This window comes from Crotalus tigris, unplaced genomic scaffold (genome assembly GCF_016545835.1).
Source record: "Crotalus tigris isolate CLP2741 ecotype Arizona unplaced genomic scaffold, ASM1654583v1 scf7180000017550.10884619, whole genome shotgun sequence".
In the NCBI taxonomy this organism is placed as follows: Eukaryota; Metazoa; Chordata; class Lepidosauria; order Squamata; family Viperidae; genus Crotalus; species Crotalus tigris.
In genome coordinates this window covers 6,484,760-6,502,009 of record NW_024096468.1, presented here as the reverse complement: position 1 = coordinate 6,502,009, position 17,250 = coordinate 6,484,760, and the positions used below count along the sequence as shown (strand labels likewise).

The 17,250-nt window shown below is 41.0% G+C and overlaps 1 protein-coding gene across 5 annotated transcripts in view; it reads right to left on the bottom strand.

Annotated features, from left to right (window-relative positions):
- Positions 1-15,555, bottom strand: part of RAP1GAP2 (RAP1 GTPase activating protein 2) — a 325,705-nt gene extending 310,150 nt beyond the window's left edge. For 3 of the 5 annotated variants that reach the window (XM_039341835.1, XM_039341843.1, XM_039341852.1), the window contains exon 1: positions 15,428-15,553. In XM_039341835.1, coding sequence (XP_039197769.1) covers positions 15,428-15,477 — 50 coding nt within the window. In that variant the 5' untranslated portion in view covers positions 15,478-15,553. Of the gene's footprint in view, positions 1-15,427 lie in introns of all 5 variants that reach the window. The other 2 variants (XM_039341916.1, XM_039341924.1) reach the window with 2 other exon arrangements.
- Between the last annotated feature and the right edge of the window lie 1,695 nt (positions 15,556-17,250).

Sequence of the window (17,250 nt, the reverse complement as noted above, 5' to 3'; positions counted from 1 at the left end):
GGCTTGAAGCTTTCCAAAGCGCTGTTGTGTTCCATCATGAGAGTCAACCTCAGGGAAATGGTGAGTGTCCAAAGAGTTCAGATACAGCTAGTCTTCAACTTATGATCACAATTGGGACCAAAATTTCCATTGCTAAGCAAGGCAGTTGTTAAATACATTGGGCCTGATTTTATGATCTTTATTTGCAATGGTTATTAAGTGAGTCGCTGCAAGTTGTTAAGTGAATCATGTGGTTGTTAAATGAACCTAGTTTCTCCCACTTACTTTGCTTGATAAAAACCAGCTGGGAAGGTTGCGAATGGGAGATCACATGACCCCAGGACAGTCATAAGTATATGCCAGTTGCCAATTTTGGTCACATGACCATGGGGATGCTGCAACAGTCATAAGTATGAAAGCTGCTCGTACGTCACTTTTTTCAGCGCTGTTGTAACTTCAAGTGGTCACTAAAGGATTGGTTGTAAGTTGAGGACTACCTGAACACAGACCCAGCTAACCAATTGCTGCTTATTATTTTGGGGGACATTAATTGGGAGTGTTTATTTGGTATTATTAAAAGTTCCTTGCTTCCTGTTTTAAATTTTTTTTAAATAGAGGTAGTCCTCAATTTATCACCAGTCACTTAGTGACTGTTCAACGTTACAACGGATTTCCCTGTGGGCACTTATGACCTGAGGAGGCTCAATGGCTCAGTGGTTAAAGACGCTGAGCTTGTCAGCTGGAGAGCTGACAGCCCGGGTTCAAGACCTAAGCTACGCACAATGGGGTGAGCTCCTGTTCCTCGCCCCAGCTCCTGCCCACCTAGCAGTTCGAAAGCAGGCAAATGCAAGTAGATAAATAGGTACCACTTCGGTGGGAAGGTAACAGTGTTCCATGGCCTTTGATGCATAGCCCTGCTGGCCAAATGACCCTGGAAATTGTCTTCAGACAACATTGGAGATGAGCACTATGCCCTAAAGTCAGATACAGCTAATGACTGGATTTTCTGACAGTTTTTCCCAAAACACGCTTTCCAACCTACAATAACTACTCTGCTTACAGCCAACTTTCTTCGTTTTTTCGGCTTGCCACTGCTAAGCGGAGAGGGGAGATGCATTCTTCTAGTTCAGTCATAACAATAACTTTTTTGTGGGAACCAAGGTCAAATTGCTCAAGCATTTGGCGGGCTAGAACTGCCATTAGAGAGCCCGCCAAAGGTGTTAATGGAAATGTGATTTATTACATATTTAGTGGGTGAGAAGTTTAACTTTTACTTTGTAACCTTTCAGGGGGGACTTCCAGTCTTGGTTTCACCTATGTTCGTGCTGATATTATGTAACCATTAAAATTGTTCTTTGAGGAAAGCAGTTGCCTCAGAGTTCTTATTTCTACAGGTGTCATCCATCGGAACCATGACATACGCATTTTTACTTCCAGTTTTCAGCAAATCTGGCCCATAGCAAACCTTTGCTTTCTCTTAACGACCACAGCACTCAGTTTATGGCCTCAGCATTTGCTTAACGGCCGATGCATAAAAAGGTTTTAAAATTGGGTTGCTCACATGAGTATCCCAATGTACAACACTCGCAAGTTATGACGATAATGGGCAGACTCCATTACAGTCGCAACTCCAGAACTACCTATAAAAAAAAATCCCAAGCATGTAAGGAGCCTTAGAAGTATAACATAGTAAAAGAAAAACAGGAATTGCAGGGAGACAGTTGACTTAGTCGTGTTCAGCTTAAAGAATACAGGCACATTTAAAAATGGCAAACTAAAATGCCTTTTAAAAAATGCAGACTCTTGCTGCATTATATAATGCTACCAGCAAAAATAGATGAAATAAGCTGGAGAGGGGCAAAATGTAAATCTTAGTTAATTGATAGATGCCTATCTGATTTCAGCAGGCCTCTGGTTTTGTAATTGTTCAGCAATTGCAACCACTAAAAATAAGGCACATTTATCTGCCCGGTGCTTGGATAAATTGTATTTCTAGAGCTTGGGGTTTTTTTATTGGTTATTTAAAATGTTGATTTAACATCTTTCCAATGGCATGGTTCTCAAGGGAAGGATGTGCAATCCATTAAAATAGAACTTCTATACAATATGAATTCAATAATATATATAAAATAGTGTTGTAAGAGAGATTGATACGGTATATATGAACAACCAGTACCGGTAAGTATGAATCTCATGGTCTACCTGTAAATTGAGCTTCTGGAAAAAAAAATAAGCACACTATTTGAAAACCTTACGGATCAAATCTCTGAATTTCAGCATCCCTACCTAGAAAAATAAATCGGCTGTCATTTCTATGTGCCTAAAGCCCCAGAGAAATATGCCTGGTTAACATGGCATTACTGAGGTAGATGCAGCTGAAAATATTCAGTTTAGTCATTCCACTGCTGAAGGAATGAATCACCTCACATTCCTCAAACTACAACAAGCCCAAATTTTGACATTTGGTGGCCTCGCTTATTTTTCCAGGAGAGGTAGACATCTGCTCTCAAATTTCTCCTCAAGCTACCTCTGCGAAGTAATTGTATGATTTAGTGGTTGGTTCACACAGCATGCTAGACTAGGTTAGAGCAGGCATGAGTAGTTTTGTGGTTCAGAGTTCCTAGGAACCTATCTTGTATAGAGGTAGTCCTCAACTTACGACCACAGTTGGGAGCAGAACTTCTGCTGTAAGCAAGGCAGTTGTTAAAGGAGTAATACCTGATTTTACAACCTTTTGGTCATGGTTGTTAAATAAGTCACTGCAGTTGTTAAGTGAGTCATGGTGTCATTAAGTGAATCCGGCTTCCCCCATTCATTTTGCTTGTCGGAAGTTGGCTGGGAAGGCCGCAAATGGTGACCACATGACCCTGGGATGCTGCAACTGTCATAAATACATGCTGGTTGCTAAGCACCCAAATTTTGATCATGTGACCATGGGGATGCCGCGCCAGTCATAGTGCAAGCACCAGTCATTAGCTGACTTCCTGGTATTCAGGATGCAGCTTATAAGCACTATGAGATTAGAGTTCAAAGCATTGTTAGAAACCCCACACACCCACTTTACGGTCTGTTTCTTTTGCTCCCCTCTGGGAGGAGGTTTTGAAGTATTTATAGTAGGACTACTAGATTCTCCCACAGCTTTGTTCCTTATGCCATCCGTCTTGTAAACTCGCAAGATTCATTTTTCTCACCAGGCACATGTATACATAACCCAAAGTAGACTGTGTTGTTTCTCTGTGTCATATAATATATGTGGGTATATGCATAATTCTGTATTTATTCATTCATTCATTCATTCATTCATTTCTGATATATTTATATAGTGTATATTGGAGGTGGTGACCCTTTGAGAGCTGTATGCAACAAAATTTCATTTTAATGTATGCTGATTAGTGTACATTCAAAGTGACAATAAAGTTATTCTACTCTATTCTATTCTGTTCTATTCTATTCTATTCTATTCTATTCTATTCTAATTTTTTTCAGTACCATTGCAACAGTCACTAAATGAATGGTTATAAATCGAGGACTACCTGTGCTATGAAAACTCAACCATTAGTTGAGTCAAACTGTGATTACATTGTTTGTGCATAGTTTATTCTGTGAACACATCAATTATGGTATTTTAACCTAATAATATTAAGCATTTTCCAAAGTTCTGACTCATAAAGATGGGTGAAATCTGTCCACTTTGTTTTTATTCAGATTTACATTTTTCCCAGCTGTTTCCCCCCCCCCCTAGTCTATCTCCATAACAATTTGCTCATTTAACCAAAAGAAAAAACGTGGGAAAATTTGCACACATGACAAGGAATGTTTTTCTTTTGCAAAACTTATCAGAAAGTTCTAGAAAGTGAAAGTTACGTTCTACCCAATTTATTCCAGATCAGGGTGCAAAAACTGGAGGGACAGTATAACAATTCATATCCAATTAATTTGTCCTCCATTCCCACCAATGATTTTATGCATACAGATAGTCCTCAACGTTCAACCACACAACTGAGCCCCAAATTTACCTTGCAAAGCGAGAAAGTTGTTCAGTGAGCTTTGCCCCATTTTACAACCTTTCTTGCCACAGTTGTTAAGTGAACCACTGCTGTTATTAAGTTGTTAAGTGAATCTGGCTTCCCAGTTGTAAAGTGAATCTGGCTTCCGCATTGACTTTGCTTGTCAGAAGGTCACAAAAGGTGATCACATGACCCCGGGTACACGGTGACAGTCATAAATATGAGCCAGTTGCCAAGCGTCTGAATTTTGATCACGTGACCAGGGGGATGCTACAACGGTCATAAATGTGAGAAACGGTCATAAGACACTTATTTCAATGACATCGTAATTTTGAACACTCACTAAACGAATTATTGTAAGTCAAGCACTACCAGTACATATGTATATTACCATATATTCCGGCGTATAAGGCGACCCAGCGTATAAGACGATCCCTGACTTTGGCACCGAGTCCCATGCCTAGAAAGTCGTCTTATACGCTGGAAACTACCGTTATTTCCAGCGTATAAGACGACTCGGCATATAAGACAACCCCCAACTTCGGCGCCAATTTCAACGCTTTCAAAAGTCGTCTTATACGCCGGAAAGTACCGTAATAACTTCTGAAATTGTTGAGCCCGCTATCTCTGATGTGTACTCCTGAACCTATGACATTTTTGCTTTCAACTCTCCCTATCCAAAAAAAAAATCTCCCTTGCAGCTCATAATTCATGGAGCTGCTCTAGGAAAAAGCTTATAAGAGGAAGTCACTGAAGTATATTTTAGCAAACCCCACATCTGTTCTTCTTCCCAAGCGATAGGACCACTTCCTGAATTTTGTAGAGCTGCCTGGGGCTTTAATCCTATATTAAAACCATCAGTTCTCCTTCATGTTAGGCTGAGTGTACATTTTCTTAGAAATACTAAATGGATCAGACAATTCTAGAAAAATTTTAAAAAAAACATCAAGCCTTGCCAGAAGCTTACTTTTTAATTCTCTAACTCAAATGCATCTTTGAAAGCCCGATGACTCAGATAAAATTTGTACTTAAAGGCCTAGCTATGTGCATCGTTTGTAAAGCCAATTTTAGAAAGGCTACGTAGGTATTATGTTCTATCAGCATGAAGACTGCTTCGCTCATAGCAGATAGAAGTAGGGTTCATTCATTCATTGTCTCGGCGTTTTTCTCCCTTCCAAGATCCATTATTTTTCTCCACTTTCCTTTTCCAAGCATTATTTCTGTGAACTGCTGAGCTGTGTGTCAGGCCCCCTTCTTACCATTGTGTCTCCTTGATTTTTATCTGTTAATGTTTTTATTTATTTGCTGTGTTTAAATGATGATATTAATGCTTTTCAATATCATTGGATACGAGATGGCCGGCAAATAAGGAAGGAAGGCAGGCAGGCAGGCAGGAAGGAAGGAAGGAAGGAAGAAAGGGAGGGAGGGAGGGAGGCAGGGAGGGAAGGAAAGAAGAAAGAAAGAAAGAAAGAAAGAAAGAAAGAAAGAAAGAAAGAAAGAAAGAAAGAAAGAAAGAAAGAAAGAAAGAGAAAGAAAGAGGAAGAAAGAAAGAAAGAAAGAAAGAAAGAAAGAAAGAAAGAAAGAAAGAAAGAAAGAAAGAAGAAAGAAAGGGAGGGAAGAAAGAAAGAAAGAAAGAAAGAAACAGAGAGAGAGAGAGAGAAAAGGAAGAAGGAAGGAAGGAAGGAAGGAAGGAAGGAAGAAAGAAAGAAAGAAAGAAAGAAAGAAAGAAAGAAAGAAAGAAAGAAAGAAAGAAAGAAAGAAAGAAAGAAAGGGTTATATTTTTAGTCCTCCAGTTATACAGGAATCAGCAAAGGGACAATACCTGAAGAGCTATACTGATTACAGGTAGTCCTCGACTTACACTATTCATTTAGCAACTGTTCGAAGTTACAACAGTACTGAAAAAAAGTGACGTATATGATGGGTCCTCGCACTTGTGGCCATCGCAGCATCCTCTATTCTGTTCTGTTCTGCTCTTTTCTAGTCTAGTCTAGTCTAGTTTATTCTACTCTATTCTATTCTGTTCTGTTCTAAATTCCATGTCATTATTCTACTGTTCTATTCTATTATTTTCTGTTCTGTCATGTTCTTCCCTTATCTCATCAGTTTCAGCAGTGCTAGTTTACAATCCCTGATGCCACTAAAATGTATGTTAAGGACTTGCTGAGCAAAAAATATGGATCGCACCTCCTGCTGTAACAAACTGAATTTATGGGGGGGAGATACAATCTCCCTCTCTCTCTCTCTCTCTCTCTCCCTCCCTCCCTCCCTCCCTCCCTCCCTCCCTCCCTCCCTCCCTCTCTCTCTCTCTTTCTCTCTCTCTTTCTCTCTTTTTCTCTTTCTCTCTGAATGCCCTGACAAAAGGAGACATCACACATTCCCTCCATTGTTATTGCCCTTCTAATCGCATTCCCAAAGCCACGGCAGATGTAGAAACTTATTAAATAACATTACAGGCACAAATCATGCCTCGTTACTTCAATTAGGGTGTGTTTCTTGAACTGGGAGGGAGCCAAAATGTCTGTAATTACAAGGGTTCCTGGTGCTTCCTCCCCGTCTTCCTTTTGGTAATCAGGAGCCGGGAGTTAATGTGGCCTCATTTACATATGAAATGTTTACCATCAAGAGGCTCGGTGTAAACGAATAATTATGGTGATGGTATTCCTTGGGGAGAAGGGAAGGGCAGGAAAGCAGAGATTGAAAGTGAATGAAATTGGACAGATGGCATATGTTTTACACGACAAACCCGGAGAATGAGGAGGGGAGGATGAAAAGAGCAGCTGTGAAAGCAGCGAAAAAGGATCAAAGGTTAGGATCAGAGGACGGGGGCATCCTGTGTTTTTAAATGGTCCCCTTTAATTACTAGCTCCAATGTGAGACAAAGAACTGGCAGATGTTTCTTCTATGACAGAAGCTGCTGGATGCATGCAGTAGATATTCTTTGCTTGGAACTGTTGGTTGCTGACACGTAAGAGGATAGGCAGGGCCACCCACAGGGAGAGGGTTTTTCAAGATGGTGGGTATGATTGGGCGATCAAAGCCCCACCCCTATGTAAATATCACATGTCTGATGTGGTATAAGGTGGTTCTCTTGCTTGAGTAGGGGGCTGGACTAGAAGACCTCCAAGGTCCCTTCCAGCTCTATTCTATTCTATTCTATTCTATTCTATTCTATTCTATTCTATTCTATTCTATTCTATTCTATTCTATTCTATATAAGCTGATATCATACACAAAGGGGTGGAGCCTTGGTCACAAAATCACAACTACCATCTTGAACTCTTTAACTCTCCTAAGAATGCCTCTTTATAGTTGTACTCAACAGAAAGGAAACAGAGAGAATAGAATAGAATAGAATAGAATAGAATAGAATAGAATAGAATAGAATAGAATAGAATAGAATAGAATAGAAACTGGAAGGGACCTTGGAGGTCTTCTAATCCAGCCCCCCCATGCATAAGCAGGAGAACCTATACCATCTCAGACAAGTGACTGTTTAGCCTCTTCTTAAAAATCTCCAATGATGGAGCGCCCACGATTTCTGGAGGCAAGCTATTCCACTGGTTAATTGTCCCCATTGTCAGGAAGTTTCTCCTTAATTCCAGGTTGCTTCTCTCTTTGATCAGTTTCCAACCATTGTTTCTTGTCCTGCCCTCTAGTGCTAGAGTAAGAAAGTAACAGAGCTGGAAGGGTCCTTGGAGGTCTTCTAGTCCAACCCCCTGCTCAAGCAGGAAACCCTATATCATTTCAGACCAATGACTGTCCAATCTCTTCTTAAAAACCTCCAGTTTAAAGGTGGGCCATCAATTGCACAGTGAAGACTGTAGGTAGTCCTTGACTTACAACCATTTGTTTAGCAACCAAAGTTATAATGACCCTGGAAAAAGTGACTGGTCCTCACATTTACAAGTTTACAACTATTGCAGCATCCCCACAGTCACATGATTAGAACTTGAGTTCTTACCAACCAGCACGTATTTACGATGGTCACAGCATCCCAGGTCATGTGATCCTTTCTGCAACCTTCCCAGCTAATTTCTGACAAGCAAAGTCAACGGGAAAAGACAGATTTGCTTAATAACCACGGGATTCACTTAACAACTCCAGCGATCGCTTAACAACCGGGGGGGGGAATGTCATTAAATTGGGAGCAACTCACTTAACAGCGACTTTGCTTAGCAACGGAAATTCTGGCCCCAACTGTGGTTGTAAGTTGAGGACTACAGATATGGAAGAACGGGAAGAGATGAGATAGATATCTACTCAAAAACACTTAACTGTCTGTCTCATCTCTTCCCATCCTTCAGTGCAACCCCAAAAAAGGGTATGATTCAATCATTCCTCTGTTTACAAATTGGCTAGCTCTTTCCTAATAATTAATTCAATATCTTGGTCAAAGCCAGAAAATGTGTTATTTATACGTTTCTTTGTTTAATCCATTTAGAAGATTTCCTGCTTCCCCCAGCAACTCTGGATGGCTAACAAGGATTAATAATACCCGGGGAAGGAAAATGATAAAATAATAAAACTCGATAAGGTGAAAAATAGTGTCCCTGCATGTAGACGTACGATTCCTGTCCTATGTGATATATCAGAGGCTCATCTGGAGCCTGGGGGAAGAAACAGTTTCTTTAGCAACCAAGTTAAACGTGTGTGAACGCAACCAACTGTGGCGAATTATGGCTGGGGAGAGATGGAAAGACAATCCCCAAAAAAGGTTTTGGATTCGGATGAGCTGTGCTTGAAAAGCACATTCCAGAGAATAATATCTTCGTTGTAATTTCCGCTTGTGCTCTTCTTCTTTTTTTGCAAAATCTGATCATGATGACATTTATGCCCTTCTAACGCTTTGCTCAGGAGAATCATCCTTCATTCAAAAGAAAAGGAGAAAGAAAAAAAGGGGGAGAGAGAAAGGGAGGGATTTTTTTGTTTCTTCCTGCAACATCTTTTGCCCCACAATGTGAGGCGAAGATTTTTGTGTGTCCACGTCTGTGCATTTATGTGCCTGATTTTAGTCCCAGAGGTGCTTTTTCAAAAGGTGACTGTACGCCGAAGAAGCTTCTTGGCTGAGAAGTGAAACGTCTTCAAGCAAAAACAAAGTAAGCCCAGTTGCCTTTTGAAAAAGCACCTTTGGGACAACTGTTGGAAGAAAAGTCTTCATCCTGGTTCATCCCAGCTGGGAAATAAACATGGCACCTGCTTTGGGAAGAAAGTTGTAGTTTATTGGAGAGGAGAGCCAGACAGGAAGATGGCAGCAAGAGAAGTGAAAAAAGGGGCTGAGCACATGTAGGAAGTGGATTTTTATACTCTCTGAAGCCAGATGTGGATGTTTGATGGTATTACAGATATCGTCGCAGATGGAAGCAGTTCCTAGTAAGGCTGCCTTTTGCAATTGACTAATAGCGAATTTGTCAATGCCAATGGTATTCAAGTGGTGCTCTAGTTGTTTTGGGATTACTATTGGTACTATCCTTGCTTGCCTTTGCCACAGTCTTTCTATTATTACTATTATTATTATTATTATTATTATTATGGATCATCGCACATCATCATCATCATTATTATTATTATTATTATTATTATTATTATTATTATTATTATTATTATTATTATAATATCTAGGCAGTCAGTGGTCTTGAGCCAAGACTTTATTTCCATGCTAAGCTCACCATACAGGGCTACTGCAGTGATAAATAACAAATAGAAGCAACGACTCAGAAGAAGAGTGAGAATAATCAATAAATAATTCATTCCACTGACAAGATTCTAAGCAGGCATACTTTCTAATTCAGAAAGATCCACCTAACCAACATGGCTTGCAGCATCAAAAAACTGTTTTAAAAAATTTAGATCTTCCAATCCTCACCCCCAGTTGCAAAAAAGTTAAATTCTCTGGCTTGGTCCTAGCCCTATGCAACTGTGGCAGGCTCTTTTCCAGAGTCTGTGCATCCATATCTATCTGAACAAGATGTTTAAGATCAGGTTGGACCACCTAAGCCCAGCTCCTTCACAGTTGGACTTCAGATCCCATCATCCTCAATGCCTGTTTCGGGATGAATGGAACTGGAGTCCAACTCCTTGGTCTCCATTGTCTAAGGCAGGGGTCTTCAAACTTGGCCCTTTTATGACTTGTGGAGTTCAACTCCCAGAATTCCTCAGCCAGGCATGCTGGCTGAGGAATTCTGGGAGTTGAAGTCCATAAGTCATAAAAGGGCCAAGTTCGAAGACCCCCCTGATTTAAGGAATCTCATTTCTATTAGAGACTGCGCTACTGGTGCATGTTGGTGCCACAAGCTTTGCTCTGATCATTTCTCATGTCCCACTGCAGCTTAGTGTATCAGACATACCAAAGGCAGTCAGATTATGGAGAAGCTTTGTGTAACATCCATCTATCTAGGAAATCCTCCCTCCCTTCCTGATTTCCAAGCAACCTTAATCCAAGGAAGAGGAAGGATGAGCAATCAGAGAAAGAGCAATCTCAGTGCACCCTTCTCTACTCAAACGTTTTTCCATTATAACTCATCCCCTTGGTGCTCCTTCCATCAATCCCCCTGTCCAGCATCTTCTGATGAAAAACAAGAGAAAACGGAGCCCAAATTTTATTCTGTTTGGACTTAGGCTCTTGCATTTTCCACTGAGAGAGTGATCACTAACCACAGTTGAACCCACTGTCAATGGACATAGCCTGGTAAGGCCAATGTGCAAATTAGCATTTCAAAGACTGCCTCTGGGGCATGAGCTATGGGGCTCCAGAGCCTTTTCTTTAACTGCCAGTTATCCTGTCTCTGGAAGGGCTGATCTATGGCAGAGCTTCTACTTTGGACCTCAAAGGTTCTAGGTTCAAACCTCAGAATCACCCATTAAAAGAATTAAATAAAAGTTGGTGAGAAAACACTTTTCCCCAGAACCAGATTGAATACATCATACTAGATTAGCCAGGTAGCTAAACTCAAGCCATACAGTTTTCTTGGCATCAAATATGGAAGTGATGTATAGAATAGAATAGAGCTGGAAGGGACCTTGGAGGTCTTCTAGTCCAGCCCCACGCTTAAGCAGGAGAACGTATACCATCTCAGACAAGTGACTGTCTAGCTTTAAAAATCTCCAGTGATGGAGCATCCATGATTTCTGGAAGCAAGCTGTTCCACTGGTTAATTGTCCTCACTGTTAGGAAGTTTCTCCTTAATTCTAGATTGCTTCTCTCCTTGATTAGTTTCCATCCATTGTTTCTTGTCCTGCACTCTGGTGATTTGGTGAATAATGTGACCCCCTCTTCTTTGTGGCAGCCCCTCAAATACTGGAATACTACTATCATGTCGCCCCTGTTTCTTCTTTTCTTTAGACTAGCCAAACTCAAGTCCTGCAGCTGTTCTTTATATGTTTCAGTCTCCAGGCCTTTGATCATCTTAGTTGCTCTTCTCTGAATTTTTTCCAGACTCTCAACATCTTTTTTGTGATATGGTGACCAACATTGGCTGCAGTATTCCAGGTGTGGTCTTACTAGGGTTTTATAAAGCGGTACTAATACTTCGCGTGATCTTGATTCTATACCTCTGTTCATACAACCCAGGATTGTATTAGCTTTTTTGGCTGCTGCTGCACATTGCTGGCTCATGGTCAAGTCCACTAGGACTCCAAGGTCCCTCTCACAGTTACTCTTTTTGAGCCAGGTCTCACCTAGTCTGTACTTGTACCTTTGGTGTTTTTTTTTCTGCCTAAATGTAAAACTTTGCTTTTCTCCATAGTCTTATTCCTGAATATTTAATATCCTACACTAGCCTACAGTTCTGGGCTTTCCTGATGGTTTCTCATCCGATCAGGCCCAATTCTACTCTGCTTCCAAATCAGCTACTAGTCTACCAGAATATGAGGCAGCATCTTTTGTTTATGTTTTCCGCTTGGTGTGCATACAATTTAAGGACCCTGGACAGTTACCCGTATTCCCTGTTGTTTTGGGAAAGTCCGCTTTGATTCCTGATTAGAAAATGCTGCAGCCAAAACTATCATTCCCACAGCAAAAATATAGAAAAGTATGTAAATCTTTAAAAAAAATCAGAGATAAGAACTATTTAGAAGCGGAAAATAACTAACTGTGCGAGTAGGCGGCGATATAAATTTCCTAAAATAAATAAATAAAATAACTGTCCTGAAGTCTTTTATTCATAGAGCCAGTTTGGTCTAGGGCAGGGATAGGCAACCTTGGCTCTTTCATGACTCGTGGACTTCAACTCCCAGAATTCCTGAGCCAGCATTGCTGGCTCAGGAATTCTAAGAGTTGAAGTCCACAAGTCATAAAAGAGCCAAGGTTGCCAACCCCTGGTCTAGTGGTTAAAGCATCAGGCTAGAAAACAGGAGACTGTAAGTTCTAGTCCTGCCTTAGGCATGAAAGACAGATAGTTGGGAAACTTTGGGCCAATCACTAGGAGACGGTGAGTTCCAGTCCCGCGTTTGGCATGAAAGCCGGCTGGGTGACTTTGGGCCAGTCATTCTCTCTCAGCCCAATTCACCTCTCAACACCTCACAGTTGTTGTGGGGAAAATAGGAGGAGGAAATAACATTGTATGCCCTGAATTATTTATAAAAATAATAAAGGCAGCATAGAAACAAATAACATTAAAATCTCACCATTGGATTGGCAATTTAGGGAAGTAAAATCAAGAATGTGTCTCCTACATCCAAGCAGAAGAAGCATGTTCCCAAAGCCCCAAGTCTTCATAACAGTTGACAGTTCTAACATGACAGTTGGAACAATTAACCAGTGGAACTACCTGCCTCCAGAAGTGGTGAATGCTCCAACACTGGAAGTTTTTAAGAAGAGACTGGACAGCCATTTGTCCGAAATGGTATAGGGTTTCCTGCCTGAGCAGGGGGGTTGGACTAGATGACCTCCAAGGTCCCTTCCAACATTATTATTATTATTATTATTATTATTATTATTATTATCTGGAACTCTAGTAGGGATGAGGGTGGCCTTTTCTCAGACAGAAGACATTCTACAGAGCCAGTCTGATGCAGTCACCTAGAGTAAAAAACTGATTTAAAGTCGTGTGAGTGTGTGTATATGTGTCGATATATATATACATTAACAGGCATTAAACAACTGTATATAAGACTTCCCCCGGCGTTTGCCTTTTAACCCTGACGATGTCAAATGTATTTGACAAAAGCTTGGTGGATTAAATTCTATTTTTGATAGATATTCTCTTGGTGATCATTATTTTGACATTATATATATATATATATGTATCTGTATGTGTACGTATAAGTGTAGGTATATGTATATGTGTTTGTGTGTGTGTGTAGATAGACAGATATAGATATAGAGCTTTAAACACTGGTTGTTGTTCTTTGTTTTTTAATTCTTTAAATCCCACATCTCCTTCTCAAAATTAGTCCTCCCACTATTGATCAAAGATTGGCATTTCCAATCCAGGACCACATATGCTCCTCCAGCAACTTCATAACTCATTTTATGGCCTCTCAAACTTTGCAAGCTCATCCTGAAATTTAAATATCCCCCCCTTTTTTTCAAAATGGAAAAACATCAAAATTGATTTCTAGTAGCCGTGTAATTTACTTGATAATGCAGAAATATCTGTTGCTGCCATCTTCTAAGATGTTTGAAAACCTAAGCAGGATTAGACCTGATTGTTATTTGACAGGAAATGCTAAAATTGTATGTAGACTAGAAAGCCAAAAATAAAATTTTAAAATGTCCATGAATTCACCTGTCAGACACCCCCCCCCCCCCCGTCTGATCCCTTAGGGAAGAAAAACTTTCGACTCCATTTGGTTAAAGTGAAAGGTACTTTTACTAAGAGATGATGGTTGCAGTAAAATCAGGCGGAATCTGAGTTCCCCACTCATCAATACAAAACTATGGCCTTCATTTCCACCCCTTCCTCCATGACCAGTTCAAACCCAGCCAGTGTTTTGGGAACACTGAGGTGTTTGGCCGGGTAGATGTCCACCCTCAGAGTAAATGGCCTTGAAGATGCCTGGCACAAACCAGTTCCACATTGATCTGCTTTTCTTCAGATATTATCCCCCCCTCCTGAATTCCCACACAAAATGCATACAGGTTAATTATCTATTTGTCCCCTCCCCTAGTCCTTTAATGAGAAGATGCCAGCAAAACACCAACCCGAAGATGGTGGATCTGACATCACCAGTAATTGACTCAGATTGAGTCATTTTGTTCTTTTAAGCTAATGGAGGACATTAATTTGTGTCCTACCCTCAAAGCAACAGAGTATAACTCTCCCTTGTATGAGAACTTTTTCCACATGTGTATACACAATGAATTGTCTTTTCATTCATAAGTCCTTCAGTCCCAAGAACAGATAGTCTTGTGGCACCTAAAAAACTAACTAATTTATTAGTGCTCAAGATTAAATGGGTTGCAATCTTCCACCAGAATGTGTACAATATTTCCTTGCAATTGTTGCTAAAAGGAAAAATTCAAGAGGGATGAATGACAGGCAGTCCAGACAATGATAACTACCAATAGATGGTGCTCAGTGCAAAAAGTTGAGAAATTAAGTTATTCATAACCTGTTGGATTGGTAACCCAAAGTTCTGTTGTGTAATCTAAGCCTCATTTTTCTAAGAACTGTGCTACAAGAGACAATTTGTAGAGCTGCAAAGACAATTTAGAGAGTCAGTTTGGCCTAGCAATTAAGGTTCTGGCCTAGAAACCAGGAGATTGTGAGTTCTAGTCCTGCCTTAGGTATGAAAGCTGGTTAGGTGACTTGGGGCCAATAACCAAGAGACTCTGAATTTATGCATAAAAGTCAGCTGGATGATTTTGGGCCAATCATCCTCACCAGAGTTTTTGTGGTGGGGGAAAGGAGGAGGAGGAGGAAGAGGAGGAGGAGGAGGAGGAGGAGGAGGAGGAGGAGGAGGAGGAGGAGGAGAAAGTGTTATGTATGTTTGTCACCTTGAGTTATTCATAAAGTAATAAAGGCAGGATAAAAATCTAGCAAATAAATAAACTTTCTCATTCTTATGTCCAAATACATTACTTTCCTAAATATTTTACTTCCAGTTATGGCATACTTGTATTTGCAAACAGCGGCATTGTTAAGACCCTCCAATAGCTATTGCTCCTCCAGAAGAGAGCAGTTGGAAGAGGTGATCTAACCACACCACCAAACTACTAATTCGACCTGCTTCCCTCAGCTCTTCCAAGTGGGAAGTCTCCCTGGAACCCTGGCTCCAAGTTCCCAGATGCCCCCTTGTTTAGGCAACTAACCCAAGTCCAGGTTGGCCTTTTTTTTTTCAAAATTCAAAATCTTTTCTTTTTCCCTTTTTGGTTTTAAAGCAGAGCTAATGATCACTCTTGGAGTCTTCCTCCAGAGCTTTTCTCCAGGGTAGGAAGAAGTTGGGCTCCCTATGGCTTCCGGTTCTGCATCACTCGGGGCTATCCCAGTATCACTTACCATCTCACTAGCTCCCATTTCCTCTGGCCTGGGGTTTTCTTAGAAGCCATACTGCCCCGTCCTCCTCTTCCTCCTCCTCCAGGTCCAAAAATGGGCTTTCTGTGCTTTCTCTCAGGGACAAATAGAGGGTAAGAGACAACGGCAGTAGCTGCCTCTGTTGTTAGTCAGCATTAAGGCTAGAGACTAATTCCTTGGTGCATTGGAGAGAGAGAAAAAGAGAAGGGGAGAGAGAGAGAGAGAGAGAGAGAGAGAGAGAGAGAGAGAGGAGAAAGAGAGGGAGAGGGAGGGAGGGAGGACAGAGAGAGGGGGAGGAGGCAAAGAGAGAGAGAGAAAAAGAGAGAGAGGGAGGGAGGAGAAACAGAGTGCAAAACTGTTGAAGGAACTGATCTGCCAACTCTCCAGACTGAGGCAACAACATGAAGCCAAGTTCATCCCAGACTAGAATGTCCCTGCTATTCCTCTCCGAATCTGGAACAACAACAACAACAACAACAACTAGATGAGATTTTATGCCATCTTAGCTGGGAAATCCTCTCTGTTTTGCGACATTGCTCCACGCAGAGAGGGATGGAGTGGTTTCTTTCAAATGCTAGAAATCCCTATCGTTCATTGCCAAGGCAGCAGAAAATCCTCTAAGGATGCCTTTCTCGGATGCATGGATGCGTGGAGACAATATTTCAGTCTGACGCTAGTCAAAAAATCGGCAGAGAGGTCTGGCCCACTTGGTGTGATTCAATCCCAAAGCAAGATGCTCTTATTTTTTTTACCAGTTTCTGTAACCTGGTAAGATCGCTTTTCAGTTCCATTTGCTCAAATGGATCCTTTCTTTTATTTTTCCTGGAATAAAAGGAAATGTCTGGCGCACGAGATAAGCCAAGAGACAGCATAATGGGCTAGAAATATAACCCATCAAAAATAGAGACTGTCAGTCATGGGTAGTTATCGATTTGTGCCAATGCAGTGATAATGACCAGGGAGGAAGACAGACTCTGGATAAGCGACCTTGGGGCTACCAGATATCAATCTGCAGAAATCTGCAGTCCACTAGAAAGCCAAAAAGAAACTCAGACAATTCTACCATTGCTGCCATCTAGTGGTCACTGAGAATTTTGCAGCCCGGTATAGGTAGTTCTCAACTTAACAACTATTCATTTAGCAACTATTAGCGATAGCACTTACACTTATATACCACTTCATAGTGCTTTATTAGCCCTCTCTAAGTGGTTTACAGAGTCAGCATATCATCCCCAACAATCTGGGTCCTCATTTTACTGACCTCAGAAGGATGGAAGGCTGAGTCAACCTTGAGCCAGTCAGGATTGAACTGCTGGCAGTTACAATGGCATTGAAAAAAATGACTTACAACTGGGTTTTCGCACTTACAACCCCATGGTCACGTGATCAGAACTTGGGCTCTTGGCAACTGGCATGCATTTGCGATGATTGCCATGTACCAGGATCATGTGATCCATTGCTTCCCCATTTGCAACCTTCCCAGCTGGCTTCCAACAAGCAGAATCCATTGGGGAAACAATGTTTTCTTAAGGACCCCAAGATTCACTTCACAACTGCAGGGATTCACTTGACAAAAAATGGGGAGAAAATGGTGTGACTCACTTAACAATCATGTAACAGTAGTTCTACTAATTCTGGTCCTAATTGGGGTTGCAAGTTGAGGACTATTTGTATGCAAGCCCTGTGTAGCTCTGTGACAGTTGCTCCCTTTACCTCAGAACCAAAGGCAGAACTGCAAGGCTTTTATTTTTAACTACTTCTTCTTGTTGTGCCATATCTGTTATCAGACATTGGCAATCATGTTGGTG